The 15,620-nt window shown below is 51.2% G+C and overlaps 1 protein-coding gene across 3 annotated transcripts; it reads left to right on the plus strand.

Annotated features, from left to right (window-relative positions):
• Window positions 1–2,988: 2,988 nt before the first annotated feature.
• C1RL (complement C1r subcomponent like) lies at window positions 2,989–12,002 on the plus strand. Of its 3 annotated transcripts, none has more exons than XM_045296028.1 (7): window positions 2,989–3,052; window positions 3,542–3,770; window positions 7,361–7,550; window positions 8,464–8,616; window positions 8,754–8,828; window positions 9,995–10,057; window positions 10,648–12,002. In XM_045296028.1, coding segments are annotated over exons 1-7 (1,602 nt in total). In that variant the 5' UTR covers window positions 2,989–3,050; the 3' UTR covers window positions 11,538–12,002. The 3 variants fall into 3 exon arrangements, with proteins under 3 accessions (XP_045151963.1, XP_045151964.1, XP_045151965.1); XM_045296029.1 differs by having other exon boundaries at window positions 8,491–8,616; XM_045296030.1 differs by lacking the exon at window positions 9,995–10,057.
• Window positions 12,003–15,620: the final 3,618 nt, after the last annotated feature.

Here is a 15,620-nt window from a genome sequence, read left to right on the forward strand (position 1 = left end):
AACTATAGTCTGGCCCTCCAACGGGTCTGAGGGACAGTGAGCTGGCCCCCTGTTTAAAAAGTTTGAGGACCCCTGAATTAGGGAGTCAGGACGGGGGATGGAGGCTGGAGATTTATCCCCCAAGCTCTTCTTTGGACTCCTAGAGATGGAGGAAGCTCTAGGAAGGAAAGAACCCAGAGAGGTGACATCTGAGCAAGAGCCAGTTCACCTGGGAAGGGGATGACCCGAGAGACCGTCCTGGAGGGAGTTGCTAATTGCTGTCACAGAATTACGAAACATTACAGAAGCGCGTCACTTTGTTTCATATCGTTCGTTTGTGTGGCATCGTTAGAGCTTCTCCTTCTGTTATTCGAGAGCGATGTGGCAGCTGTATCCATTTTGTCGCCCTTTATGGGGGAGGGGAGGATCCTGAAGGAGAAGGGGACAGGGCAGCAGTCACGTCCCCAAGAGGGCCAGCAAGAAAAGCCTCCGCAGAGTGATTGTAGGGTGGAGAGTGGGGAGGAAGGGAAGAGGTCGCCAAGAGGCTATTTCTACCCCTATATTTAAGATCTGACCGCACATATTTTATGGCCAGAGAAGCGCTACATTGGCCATCCGTGGAGTGGTGCTGATCAAAGTAGCATCATTCCTGCCTTACAGGAATGCTCAGTCTGGTGCCCGTAAGCGTTCAAAAACACCAGTTGAAGGACGAGGTGGGCCCCGGAGCCCCGGCGTGTGGAGCCATTGCACGCATGTGGCTGCTTTTGTGGTCAGCAGACTGGAGAGATCAAGAGTGAAGAGAACTATGGGGCTTCTGATGGATGAACAGTTGCCAGGAGTTGTGGGCAGGATTCAAAAGTCCACCTAAGTGAGTGGCCCCCATTCCTGCTCGGTGGAGAGGAGAAAGAAAGAATGAGAAGCTTAAGCTAACAGGTCACCAGCTCCATTGCCACCAGAGCCAGGCAGGTGACCCAATTAAGCGGGGGAGGGCAGAGTGGAGGGCTATGGCCCCAGGAGACAGGCAGCCAGCACGCATGAAGCCTACCATGTGTGGTTCACACACACGATAAAAGTTCATGTGTAATGGCACACAAAGAATCAAGAGTCAATGTCCTCTCACTCCTGACTTCAGAAGTGGTCAGTCCTCTAAATGGTGGTGGGCTAGCTCACTCGCTCCTCACTCGCTCACCGATGCCAAGGAATTTGGAAGACCTGGCTGAGTGATTGGAAGAGATTCGTCTTTGTACCCATCCCAACAGAAGGCAGAATGTATCAAACCATGTCACTGATATCACATGCAAATTAGGTTTTGCTGAAGATCGTTCAGCAATGATTGCAGCAGCAGCATATCGACAGGAACTCACCTGGATCCAGGAAATAAAGGACAGGGATGATGTCAGATGGATCTTGTCTGTAAGCAGAGGATACCAGAAAGATGTTTACATATGTCTTGTTGACTATACAAAGGCATCCGACTACGTTGATCATAATAAACCATGGAAAGCATGAGAAGAATAGGAATTCCAGAACATTTCACGGTACTCAGGTGGAACCTGTACATGGACCAAGAGTTTAATAGAGCACAGGATACTGGGTGGTTGGAGATCAGAAAAGGTGTTGGTCGGCGGTGTATCCTTTCACCGCACTTATTCAATCTGTCCTGTGAGCAGATGATGCCAGGAGCTGGACTCTATGCAGAAGAATGTGGCGTCCGGAGGGGAGGAGGGCTTGTTAACAACCTGTGACATGCAGGCACCTTACTTGCTGAAAGCAGAGGACTTGAAGCTCTGCCGATGAAGATCAAATCCAGCTACCTTCAGTATGGATTACAACTCACTGGGGAAATACCCCAATCCCCGCAATTGGACCAAGAAACAGCACCACGATCAACGGAGAATAAACGGACGTCAAGGATTTCATCTTGCTTGGATCCACAAGGAGTGCTCGCGGACACAGTAGTCAGGAAATCAAACAATGTTACAAGGATCTACATATAACCTCCTCCCTGGGGGACGGGCAACATAAAAGTGGGTGAAGGGAGACGTCGGACAGGGCAAGATATGACAAAATCATAGTAATTTATAAATCCTCAAAGGTTCATGAGGGAGGGGGAAGCCGGGAGGAAGGGGGGAAAATGAGCTGATGTCAGGGGCTTAAGTGGAGAGCAAATGTTTTGAGAACGATGAGGGCAATGAATGTACAAATGTGCTGTACACAATTGATGTCTGTATGGATTGTGATAAGAGTTGGATGAGCCCCTAATAAAATGATTAAAAAAAGAATATGTTCTACAATTGAAAATATATATATATTGCACTGAGCAAATCTGCAGCACAAGTTCCCTTTAAAATGCTGAAGCAAGGCTGCCCCTTTGAAGACTAAGGCGTGCCTGACCCAAGCCGTGGTATTTTCAGTTAACTCCTATCATATGCACGTGAAAGTCGGACACTGAATAAGAAAAGCGAAGAAGAACCGATGCCTTTGAACGGCGGTGCTGGTGAAGCAGACTGGAAGCAGCAGGGACTGCCAGAACCAGCACTTCTGTCTTGGAAGAAGCCCAACCAGGATGCTCCTCGCAACTGAGAAGGGCAAGGCTTCATGTCACGTGCGTGGAACACGGTGTCAGGAGAGAACGATCCCTGGAGAAGGGCATCGTGCTTGGTAAAGTGGAGGGGCATCAAAAAAGAGGAAGGCTCGCAAGACGAGGGGCTGACACGGGGCCTGCAGAAGGGAGCGCCAACATGACGATCATGAGGGTGGCTGGGCATCTCCCCTGCGGGGCATGGAGGATTGCTAGGAATCCTAGGAGGATGGCAAGGCACCTGACAGCAGCAAGCTATTCCGGAGTGAGACAGCAGGTGGCACCCAACCCTGAGAATTCCAAAAAGGAAAGCATGTTACTTAACTCATTTCCAGTAACTTCTCCCTCCTCCCTGAAGGGCCTCCTCCTAGGGCCCCACCTCCTGTGGCCTGGCCTAGGCCAAGTACTCTTGCCTCAGGCCTCAGATCCCCGTCCTAGAGTGAGAAAACTCTCTCTGGGGAGACACCTGCCTGCCAGCTGCCCGGGCAAGATGTGAGTGTACTATGTTCCGTGAAGTGGCCTGGGGGAGGAGGAGAAGGGTAGGGAGAGGAGATGGTGGGAGGGACGCGCACACGCGCACACGCATACTGGAATCGAAACTCTCTTGTAATGTCCAGCAGCCTGCCCTGGGGTGGTCAGGAGGAAGATGTCTTCAATGCCCCCCACTTGGACTGCCCTTGCTCCTCTCAGATCCCAGGGAGGAAGTGGGGTTTGCTGAAGCAGAGAGCAGCCCCTGTGCTGGGGGTGACCCTTCATGGAAGTAAGCAATAGTCCTAACTTTGAGCGGGGATACTGGGATGAGGAGGACCGACCACCAAATAGACAAAGGCAGTGCCCACAGCTGCAGGTCTGAGGCCAGGACTCGTGAGTCCTGCTGTGGCCAGGCCTCCTTCCCTTAAGCACTGCCCGCCCCGTGCCTCGCATTTCCACGGGCCCCAAACCACATCCATGTGGCCCCATCCTGCCCTCGCCTCCTCACAGGTGGTGGCTGCTCCTCTGTGGAGCCCTCCAGGCTTGCCCCATGCTGGGCTCCGTCCTCTTGGCCCAACCGCGACCCCAGAAGCTGACATCCCCCGGCTACCCAGAGCCGTATGCCCGAGGCCAAGCCAGCAGCGCCGACATCGAAGCTCCAGAGGGCTTTGTTGTGAGACTCGTCTTCCAGGACTTCGAGCTGGCGCCGTCCCGGGCCTGCAAGCAGGACTCGGTCACCGTGAGCTGGAGTGGGGTCCCTGGAGGGGTGTTCGGGAGGGAACCCCTAGCTGGAGCTTCCCCTGGGGTGGATGGAGGGGCCTCCACCCCCACCGCAAAGGAGGAATCAAAGAGGGTGGGTGAAGAGCCTCAGGCAGGGGCTCTGGGGCCAGAGCACAGACTTTCAGGAGAGTCTGGTGGGTGCTCACCACCCAGACACACGACAACACAAAGGAGAGAGAACCAGGACGGTCCCCGGCTTCTGAACTGACACACACACACACACTCACTCACACACACACCACACCACACCACACCACACCACACACACATACTGCAAATCCATAGAGCAAAAAGGCAGGGACTTACACTGCTCTAGTGGCCCTTGAGGGAAGAGTAGAACTGCCCTTTTGAGGTCCCAAGACTGTCACTCTTTACGGGAGCAGAAAGCCTCATCTAACTCCCTTGGAGCAGCCGGCAGTTCCAAACTGCTGACCTTGGGGAGAGAAGCCCAACATGTAACCCACGAGGCCACCAGGGCTCTTTACATTAACCTTAGAGGCGCTCTGCTAAGACTTTTTCTGGCCCGGGCATAATTCAGAATAAGGACACTTTAAAATCAGTGCTTTATGTTTCCTTGTCAACTTTATGTGCCTCAAACTAATACACATACGTAGGTTTCAAAAACCGTAGTGCTACAAGCATTATCCTAAACAAAACAGCGGTCTTCTGACCTATCCTTCCCTATCCCTGAGTGCCGCTCCCCCAGGAACAATTATTGACGATCCGTGTTGCTTCATATACTGAAACAACATGCTTATTCTGTTGCTGTATTCCATTTTTGGCTATGATCTACTAACTCCACACTATGGAAGACCACCAGCTTGAGCTCGCTGGTCTAAGGACCTTACTCCCCCTGCCCCATCACCTCCGTCATCGCATCCAGTCAAATCTATATGTATTGCTTTCATTATTAAGACTGTAAAATGCTGCCCCCAGTACAGCACACCGTGCACCGGGCTCCAACTTCTGGTTTTCCCAGGACTGATGATGGCCTGGTGGCCTCTGGCACGTCTTGTTTTTGTTTGGCGTTTTAGTGTGCTTCGTTCTCTCTGTAACTAATCGCCCCCAAACTCTTAGTCAAGAGTGTGAACCTCCTGCCAACATAATCAAGCGCAAAGCTCAACCTATCCATCTTCCTTTGTATTGCGACACCCCAGTACATCCCAATCAGCTTCTTTGCCTCCGCCTGAGAGGCGCTTGCTCTCTAAGCCCCCCAACACCCTGGACGTTCCCGTCTCCTTTCCACCAGAGACTCCCTTTACCAGGCCTCCGTGGGGCCAGAAGCCCATGCCTTCGTCTCTCATGGTCAACTCTCATATTTGGAGCCCCTGGGCTGTGCAAACAGCTCGCTCAGCTGCCAACCAAAGGGTTGGGGATTTAAGGGGGACTTGGAAGAAAGGCCTGGCCATCGGCCTTAGAAAACTCAGCCGTCGAAAACCCTGTGAGGAGTCGAGAAGGTCTGCCTTGACCAAGGCTCTTTGAAGACGGCCTCAGAGACTCAGACAAGAGCTACTGGGACGGCACGGCAGGAAACTTGAGGGGCGGCCGTTCCTCTGAGACGAGAGGAATGGCCCCTTGAAGGAGGGGAGAAGGATCTGTACAACCCACAAAAGTGAGTTCCGCGAGGACACGGCAGGTCGGCGCGTGCTCCGTTGTGCACGTGCGCAACAGCAGCGAACATAAATTCTGAAAATTAAATTAAAACCGAAGCCAAGAAGCGTACTCGGACACTGAGAGATAGGGTGCCACCGTCGGTCAGAACAACTCCGACGGACACTGCTTGTTTGGGTTTGCAGTCACCCTGATTGCCCTTTTGTTTTGCTGTTGTGTTGAAGAGCAATTCATGAGGGTCTTTTTTTTAACGGGAGGGTTTTACAACTGAGTACATCGGTTAAATAATATTTTCCTATACGCAGCGTGCTTCCTGCCCTATACAGACTTCCTACCCGGAAGGGCGTTAGGTCTGTTGATGCTCCAAGGAAATGAATCCTCCTGGGACACGCCCCCCGCAAGGCGACTGGGGCATTGAGAAATCGTCTTCATGCCAACTTGTGCCCAGCTGATGTGATCACAGTGAGCCGGGCTGCACTGAGTCTTAAGGAAATGAGATCGGAGAGGATACGGGAATGAAGAACGGGAAGAACCCACGGTATGTGGCTTAATATCAAGTCACAAATGAGCGAGTTGGGCAGGGAGCCACATGCCTGGAGTGGAGAGCAGCCATGCAGCGGAGGCCAGAGAATGCCTTGCGAGCTGCCCTTCCTGGAGGCTCAGAGTCACAGGAAGGGATTGAAGCAAGGGCACGCAGTCAGGAGATTGAGACAGAGAGCCTGCTTTAAGAACCTACGTTAAGCCATTAGCAGTGCACCATCCTGTGTCTATCTGTGCTCGGAGATGCTTGCCCTCTGTGAGGACCGCATTGACAGACGTGGAGGAAAGAGGGACTACCCCCAGCCCTGCCCTCGAAAATAAATAGAGGAAAGGCCAGGAGCCCCAGAGGCTTCGATCTTCCAGAGATTCTCCCTGGAAAGCTGCTTAGCACATGGAAGGTGATGGTGGGAGTTGGGGGATGGATACGAGAGCCATCCAGAGGGGACAGACTTCTGTATGTTCATCATCGACTCAAAACACGGGTGCTGTAAACACAAGGCACTCCGTCCAGAGGCAAGGAGACAGTCTCTGCCTTCTTAGAGCTCCTCATTTGCTGGACTGTTGGAAGAGCCCTGGGGGTCACCAGGAGCTTCTTAAAGCAAAACCGGTAGGCTTTATATTCTAGGTGTGAGGCAGCGGCCAGTAACGGAGTAGCAAGCTACTTGAGGGAGCCTTCACAGAGCAGGACTTCTGTGGTGGTTATATAATCATTTGCCAATTTGAGAGGATTCAGGGTGAAGGGGTGGAGTCTAGCCTGTCAATCAGGTGATAGCCAATGAGGCTTCTGTGTGGGCATGGCCTTCTCCTGAGGATGCTGGGAACTCTTGTATTCCTCCTTGGAGGCGAGAGACACGCTCTCTCTTGACTCACTTCCTGCGGGACATCCCTGTGGAGAAGACACATGGAGAGAGGCTGATGGAGTCAGGCCTCTGGAGTGGGAGAAGCCATGTGGAGACCCCTGCCAGTGCTGAGATGCTTCCACCACCACTGGATCCACAAGACTTTGCACCCAACTGGCCTGTGATCTTCCTGCATTCGGCATCACTGCATCTGTTTCGTGAGTCTGAAGAGGACTTTATAGATTGGTATCAGACATATGGGCTATATCGGACTTAGGGACTTGATCTGGACTGGGCTGGGATGTTTTCTCAATATTCAACTCCTCTTGTCTCTAAAGCTCTTTCTTATCCACATATGAGTCTCCCTGGATTTGCTTCTCTAGTCTACCTGGACTAACACAACTTCTGAGCCCCAGACTAACACAACTTCGTCTCCCCCAGGGAGACGAGCCTCCAGAGGGAACTGAAGCTCATACATAGGATGTGACCCTTTGACTGCCTGTGAGACAGCATTTACCCCACCCCTGCCTGCCCCCTCACACCACCCCTCCCTTTTCAGATCACAGTCAACGGGACTGTTCCGAGCCGGCTCTGTGGGCACCAGGGTTCCCCGCTGGGCAGCCCTCCTGGCCAGAGGGAGTTTGTGTCCTCTGGGAGAAGGTTGAGGCTGGCCTTCCACACAGATGCATCTTCAGAGGACAGGGCTACCGGCCCCTACAGGGGTTTCCTGGCCATCTACCAAGCCGTGAGTAAGTGCCCCTCCCAGGATTGCGTGGCGAGCAACCCCTCCCCCAGCCATGGTCCCTGTGTAAGCTTGATTGATGACTGAGACTAGGGGTTCAGGGATCCCTAGGCAGGATCCCATCCTGACCAGCTCTGCGCCTGCTGAATGAATAGCCCCATTAAGGGGGGTGGGCGGATGGGGGGAGCCCTGCTGCTCAGCTCCAGCACATTGAGTAGATCCATCACCCCTAACAGGCCTAGTGTAGGCCAGAATCATATGTGAAGTTGCCGGTTTTCAAATGGTGACTCAGTTTTATTCTTAAAGATAATACTTGTACATAATAATTTCTAAAAACATTATTGTTAAAAGCATGTACATGATGTACATTACACGTACATGTACATAATCATTTTGAACAAACAGACAATATGGGAGTTTTTTCAGGTTGATCTCTAACGCTTAGTCCCCTTTTCAAAAATAATCCCCTTCTCCATTTCCTGAGCATTGTGACAAAGACATTTTGTGTCATTCACATAAATAGTGTGTGTGTGTGTGTGTGTTACACACTGTACACAATGTTCTGAACTTGCCATTTTCACTCAGTGTTGTATGTTAGGGATTATCCCTTGTAAGTACGATTAGCGTGACCTCAATTTTAGTGACCAGATAACATCCCTTCATGAATGCATCCTGATGTATTTACTAATCTTCGCTCCTCCCGACCACGTATGAAGGGACTTCCCTCTCCCCGCCGCCTCCATGCCCTACTTACCAGATTATTTTCAAACTTTCTGAGCATTGACAATCTGACAAATGAAGAAGTTAAAATATTTTGCCTTTTTTTTTTTAAAGAAAGCACTGTGCAAGCCAAGATAAATATGGCAGATGGGGAGAGGCAGACCCAGCCCCTGGCTTGCCAGTCAGCATTTCTGTCCTAGGTCCTAATGACTACTGTTTCCCTGTCGGTGTGGGGGATAGTCTGCCTATCAGCCAAGCCCATGGGAGCTCCAAGGCCATCAACACACCTCGAACCAGCTCCTCCAAGGTCCAGGGCCATTGCCAGGCACTGGATTATCAGGAGATGCCAGCAGGTGAGTCTCCACCTGTGGATGTGCCCCCTCACACGGCCACACTCTTACCCCCAAAAGTTCCGAAGCCCCATGGGCTCCTACTCCTTAGGTCCATCTCTGAATCATTTTTCCTTTGCTGTTCCTCATTTCCCTGGCAGGGACACTCACCTGCACAACCCAGGGCACCTGCGCAGACAGACGGACGCGGCAGGAGGCTCCTCTGCATGTACCTGGTGAGTAGTGACCTGCCATCTCTGTCTTCCCGACCATGGTCCAAACAAACTGGACAGGGCAGGGGGGGAGGGGGGTCTGAGAAGGGAGGGGGGAGGGAGAGGCTGTTAGAAGAAGAACCTGGTGTAGAAAGGGGAGATCTAGGCAGGAGAGAAAAAAAAGAGGGGTTAAGAAGGGCCGGAGAAAGAGAGGCAAGGCGTTTTTTGTTCTTCGAGGAGAAAGAGCTATCTGAGAAAGTGAGAGAAAGCAGGAAGCTAATCAGCTCAACAGGTGAGCGAGCAGAGGGACGAGAGATGAAGTGAGAGGAAGTCTCTTGAAGGAAGCAGAGACAGCTTCTTTACTTCCAAAGTTTTCCCCGACCTAGATGCCACAGTACCCGAAAGTTCATCTTAAAAGACAAAAGCAAAAACCTATGTCACTGGAGATAAAATTGATATCACACAAACTCCATCGCTATAACTACTTCAAAGTGTACGATTCAGTGTTGTTTAGTGCAGTTGCCATTGGGAACCCATCACCACTAACTAATTCCAGAATATTCCCATCACCCCCAAAAGAACCCCTGTGGCTCCAATTCTCCCCTCCTCCAGCCCCTGGCCAACCACCCTCTGTCTTTTGGGGTTTGCCTCTTCTACACATTGCACATAAGTGGCATCAGACAATATCTGTCTGCTTGTGACTGGCTTCTTTCCCTCAGAAGAGTGTTTTTAAGGTTCCTCTACCTTGCAGCACGTAGCAATACCTTGTTCCTTTTTAACGGCTGAGTAATATTCCACGGGCTGGATAGATTTCACTGTTTGTCCTTTCATCGGTTGATGGACCTTGAGACTGTTTCCACTCCCAGTTAAGTGAACACTACTACCAGGCACCTGCTTGCATGTACCGAGGAAAGTGCCTAGGTGCTCCAAATTGTCTAAACTCAACTGCTAACCCAAAGGCTGGCAGTTCAAATCCACCCAGCCGCACCTCGGCACAGCGGTCTGGTGATCAGCTTCAGCCACTGAGAATGCTATGGAGCCCGATTCTACTCTGACACACACGGGCTCAGCATGAGTCTAATCGACCCAGCGTCGGAGGATTTGGGTTGGTTTGTTTGTTTTTAATATATATACCTAGGAGTGGACTTGTTGGGCCATGTGTCGGCTAACTCCGTGTTTAACTTCTTCAGAAACGGCCCGATGGTTTTCCACAGCAGCTGAGCTATTTTGCATCTTCCCCCTCCTCCCCCCAAGTAAGCGATGAGGGTTCATTTGCACCATTTTTTTATTGCTTTTTTAAGTCATCATTGCCTTCCTAACTGAGTCTAAGTGAGCTGCTGACTTTACTCGCCGTCCATCGAAGGCTCTGAAGGCGGCGTGGAGATTCTCGGTGCTTTGGGAGTGGGAGGAGGGTGGGCTGCTGCAGGAGAGACTGTGAAGGAGGCAATGACACAGAAACAGAAGCACACGCTACCTACTGCTTGATTTTGTCCAGGGCTGGGGCACCCAATTGTGTGACAGAGCACCTTCAAGGTGAGGAAGGAGTCAGGAGGGGACGCCCAGCCGGGCCCACCCTAAGCCTGTCTTCCTCTGTGCTCCCCACCACTGAGTTCACTGTCCTGAGTTCCCGCCAGGACATACGCCCTTGGCCGGTCTAGCTTGCTTGGCTGCTCATGTCCGTATTGGAGCACACTTGTGAGTCTGCATGAGGGCGTCAAGTCCTTCTGACTGACTCGGTGCAGAGCCAGACCTGGGACCCTCCTTGCGCCACCTGCCCAGACAGCACCACACAGGAGAGGGCCTTCAATAAATGCATCTTTCCCCCCTCCCTCCCTCCCTCCAGTGTGTGGACGGCCAGTCACTCCCATCACCCAGAACCAGAAGGCCTTTGCTTCCTCCAGAGCTCAGTTGGGTAACTTCCCCTGGCAAGCTTTCACCAGTATCCACGGCCGCGGAGGCGGGGCCCTGCTGGGTGACAGATGGGTCCTCACGGCTGCCCACACCATCTACCCCAAGGACAGCCTCTTCCCCGGGAAGAACCGGAGCGTGCATGTGTTCTTGGGCCACACGAACATAGACGAGATGCTGAAACTGGGGCACCACCCAGTCCGCTGTGTCTACGTGCACCCAGACTACCGTCAGAAGGAGTCCCACAACTTCGACGGGGACATTGCTCTCCTGGAGCTCCAGCGCCCAGTGGCCCTGGGCCCCCACGTCCTCCCAGTCTGTCTGCCCGACAAAGAGAGCCTCTACCTCAGTGGCCTGTCGGGCTATGTCAGTGGGTTTGGCATGGAGATGGGCTGGTTGACTCCTGAGCTGAAATACTCAAGGTTGCCCGTCGGCCGAAGGGAGGCCTGTGCGGCCTGGCTCCAGGAGAGGCGGCGGGCTGAGGTGTTTTCTGACAACATGTTCTGTGTGGGGGATGAGATGGAGCCTCAGAGCGTCTGCCAGGGGGACAGTGGGAGTGTCTTCGTGGTGTGGGATGATTGTGCCCATCGATGGGTGGCCACAGGCATCGTATCCTGGGGCATCGGGTGTGGCAAGGGGTATGGCTTCTACACCAAAGTGCTCAGCTACGTGGGCTGGATTAAGGGCGTGATGGAGGGAAAGGACGGAGCCTGGGGCACCTCACCAGGGGCCAGCGCTGAGGAGGCACCAGAAAGAGAGGGTTCAGAGGGAGGACTGTTCCCTGAGGGGAGGGAGAAGGGAAGAGGTCCCCATTCAAGACGCTGATGCCGCAATCCACCACTGTAAGAGAAGAGCCCTCCTCCCCGGACAGGCATGGCCTTCCACAGCCCCCTTCTCCTCATCCTCCTGCACATTTGCACTTCCCCAGAGGGGAGGGTCCTTAGAGTTTTAGTATTTATTGGAGTGGCTGACTTCTCCCGAGGAGTAAGTGGTATACAGGGCAGGTACCCCTGGACAGGTAGATGCCCCTGTACATCTCAGCAACTGCCACTGTGAGTATCTTTTTGAGCGTCCTCACTTCATCTCTTGTGGATACAGCTTCTTCCATAGCTACCTGTGTAACAGTCACTTTGTGGGCGTTCCCAAAGCTCCTTCCGCTGACCCTCAAATATCCAAGCCATTTATTTCACATCGACCAAAACACCCAGATGTAAGTACATTCATTTAGACAAAGAAAAAAGGTTTTCTGTTAACTTGAGGTGAATAAAACTATTCTTTCTAGGGTTTTAAGTGGCTGAGTGTGATAGGTTTATTATGCCAATCTGTCCAATAGGAGCATGTGGGATTAATCAGGTTGCAGTTCGATTGGAGGGCAAAGAGATAAATGGCTCTGCAAGTCCCCCACCCCCACCCTGCTCTCTGGTGATCAGACCAGAGTGCTGCTGCTTTAGCTGTTCTCTGCCTCCACCTGTGAGCTACACTACCTATAGAGAAGCCAACCTGTGGGTCATGGATATTGTCACTAGAGCTTGAGACCTGCTTCGCCACCCTGCTGGTGTGTACATCGGCAAAGCTGGAAACTGGTGGATCCTATTGCCTGGCATTGTTAAGTTCAATATCCTATTTGGGCCTGCTTCACTAAGCTTCCAAGCTTCTGATGTTGCTGACCCACCCTGATGTCTGCTGCCAGTGGGCAGACTCTGCCTGCCTTGCCCAAGGGAGGACTCTGCTGTCTGCTTCCTTGGCCTTGGAGCAGGCAGCCCACATGAGTTGAAGGACTTCCAGTGTATTAGCCGTTCCACAGAAGTGAGTTGAACTGAGTCTTCTGTGCTGCTGTGTGGACTAATTAGCTGTTGTATTCCTTCTCGCTGTATAAACCTATCTTTATATATATATATTCATAAGTGGCTTGGTTTTGTTTCTCTAGAGAACCCTGCCTAACACACTGAAGTTGTTTTGTTTTGCTTTTTCCAGAAGTAGATTGTCAAGCCTTTCTTCCAAGATGCTTCTGGGTGGACTTGAACTTCCAACCTGTCAGTTAGTAGTTGAGAACATTGACTGTTGGAATCCTTCACCCTTCATTTAAGTGGGGTCTAGCCATGGGAGAAAGCATGCTTCATTGCATTGCATTTCCATAATATTCCAAAGCCCCTTCAGTTGACCTTTAAATACCTCAAGCCGTTGGCTTCACCCCTGACCAAAGCTTCTAGATGTGACTATACATAGCTCCTCCTTTCCCCTCACACCTTCTATATGCCAGGTGCTTCACATATGCTGTCTTATTTAATCCTCACGCCAAGCTTGTGAAGGGTGTGCTATTGTCCTCATTTAAAGCTCCGGGAGAGAGATCATGTGACTTGCCCCAAGCTCCCAGCGGCCATGTGCCTGCAAAGGCTAGGTTCTTTCCCATATGCCAGGAGTGGCTTTCGGTTGCCCTCGAGAGCTACTCTTTCTCCCACGTCCTCTCTTCCCCTTCCAGGTCCCTCCGTCTTACACTCTCTCTTCCTGGGAATTCCTGCTTCCTTGAGGAATGCCTGCTTCACTTTGTCCTATCAGCCTGTCTCCTATGGACACCCAGAAGAGCCCAGCACCAGGTCGGTGTGCCTGCAGACACCTCGGTGCTCCTGGGCACCCCCATCTGTGCCTCTGTGAGTGAACCCCATGACCTTGTCATCGTGGGGGACTGAGAAGACCAACGGATTTCCGGTGAGGACTTGAAGTGACTGACAGTAAAACACACAAATACAACTATTCAAGCAGAGGCAGAAAATGAACACCGTAAAGCAAATAACAGCACATTTTGTTAGTCACAAGTCTCAAGTTAGCTACTATAATTAAAGGCTAAATTGATCTTCAGAAAATAGAAGACTTCAAAGTTGCATATGCATGTGATCAATTCTCTTTTTTTAAACCTATGCACAGTACGATACCTCCTCCACCCACCCCCCAAAAATCCACTGCTATCGACTCACAGTGACCCATGAGATAAAAGAGAACTGCTCCGTGGGGTTTCTGAGACTATCGATCTTTACAGGAGCCTCGTCTTTCTCCCATGGAGCAGATGGTGGGTTTGAACTGCTGATCTTGAAGTTGGCAGCCCAATATCTATCTCACACTGTCAACAGGGATCCTTAGAGTACAATAGACTCTAAGGGGGTGGGGGCTCAAAAACTTAAATGGCAGTTCTTTTAAGAGGTATAATTTGGGCTGCTTTGTTTTCCCCTACTCTTCCACATCTATCAAACTTTATTGGAAGAGCATGTGTTATCTTATTGTTGAAAAAAATTTTTAATTCTGTAATGACCGGGTTTTATTTTTATTAACAATATTTGTTATTACTTTATTATTGATGTGAGCTTCTACCAGCCAAGGTTATGTACAGACATCTTTCACAGAGGGTAACATACCATCATGTTAAGAGACAAACCTTTTCCTTCTGAGAGTCCAATCTTAAGAAAAGTGCCCAGTGTAGGCAACAAGGCCTTCCGGGAGAGTGTGCAGCAGGGGCGACCCTTATGTGACTGTTTGTTCACTTTGACCTTGGTGTGAGTCCAGGGCCTCACAAGCACGCTCACTGAGTGTGTCAATCCGGGTAGACTAGAGAAACAAATTCATAAACATGCATATGTGTATAAGAAAGAGATTTATATAAAGAGTAATTGTACATTAAGAAAACATTCCAGCCCAGTCCAGATCAAGTCCACAAGTCCGATATTACCTCATTTGTCCAATACCAATCTACAGAGTCCTCTTCAGACTCATGCAACACATGCAATGACGCCGAATGCAGGAAGATCACAGGCCAGTGGGTGGGAAGTCTTGTGGATCCAGTGGTGTTGTAAGCGTCTCAGAGCCAACAAGTGTTTCCACATGGCTCCTCCAGCTCAGGGCACTAGCATAGCTGCATGTGCCTTGTTAGCTGCAATGTCTCCCAGGGAGTGAGCATGTTCCCTGCCTCCATCAAGCGATTTATCTCCTTAGTGCCTCAAAATGAGGTCATCAAGCTGTGACCTGATTGTCAAGCTAAACTCCACACCTTCACTCACAAGTTTCAAATTGACAACAGATTGTGTAACTATCACAGTGAGTAAAGGTTCTTCTGAGAACAGAGTGGGGACTGGGCCAGTGTGGCCCTTTGCAGCCCTGTTGCCTGATACCAAGACAGAACGAAGAATACTCAGATGGAAGCAAAAAACATCAGTTAAGTCTTTCCTTCTTGGACCTTCTTGGCCTCCTTACCTCCACCCTCCTGTCTGTCTGTAAACACACACCATACACACACACTGCCTTCTCGTCCCCCTCAGGAACCCTGTCCTCTTTTTGCCTTTCATGTTTCCTGCCCTGACAGCCCCCCATGAATCAGGGGTACCGTCAGACTGATTGCTTAGCTCTGACACGTAAGCCTGCCGGAGAAACCTGCCGTTGATCTTGTGCCTCCCTGTGTGTGCTCACTAACCATACGCAGGCTTGCTTCCCATCTTCCTGCATCCTTACAATCGAAGCCCTGAGAGTCCCTGAGAGTCGGGTGTGCAATCGGTAGCCTCTGTACAAGGAGACGAAGGGGTGGGTGGGTGGATGGATGGCTTCACCTTAAGAAGGGAATGGAGCAGGACGGGCAGTCTACAAAGGCCTGAGAACTCACAGGCCTGCTCTGCAGCCTGAGCCTTTCCGTCGGGTATTTAGGGTCACGGGCAAGTTGAACAAGAAAGACCTCCAGAAAGAGGACGTTTTAAAGCAAGACACGATGGCCTGGAGGTCAAAGCCAAGGGCCCCTCCTCGTCTCCGGGGGTGTGGCTTCCTCATTGAAAAGCTGAGTGTAACAACGATGAGAAATACAACTTTCCTCTAGTTCCTAAATGTTTCCTCCCCGCTCCCACTACCATGACTCGAATTCGACCTTGCAAGTCT

Source organism: Echinops telfairi, unplaced genomic scaffold, assembly GCF_000313985.2.
Source record: "Echinops telfairi isolate 266 unplaced genomic scaffold, ASM31398v2 ScPeMD7_7356;HRSCAF=8355, whole genome shotgun sequence".
Classification (NCBI taxonomy): Eukaryota; Metazoa; Chordata; class Mammalia; order Afrosoricida; family Tenrecidae; genus Echinops; species Echinops telfairi.

Coding starts and splice junctions, on each gene's coding strand:
- C1RL (XM_045296028.1), top strand. Junction 7,551..8,463: donor GGCCATCTACCAAGCCGTGA/GTAAGTGCCCCT, acceptor TTTCTGTCCTAG/GTCCTAATGACTACTGTTTC. Junction 10,058..10,647: donor CTTCCCCCTCCTCCCCCCAA/GTAAGCGATGAG, acceptor CCCTCCCTCCAG/TGTGTGGACGGCCAGTCACT.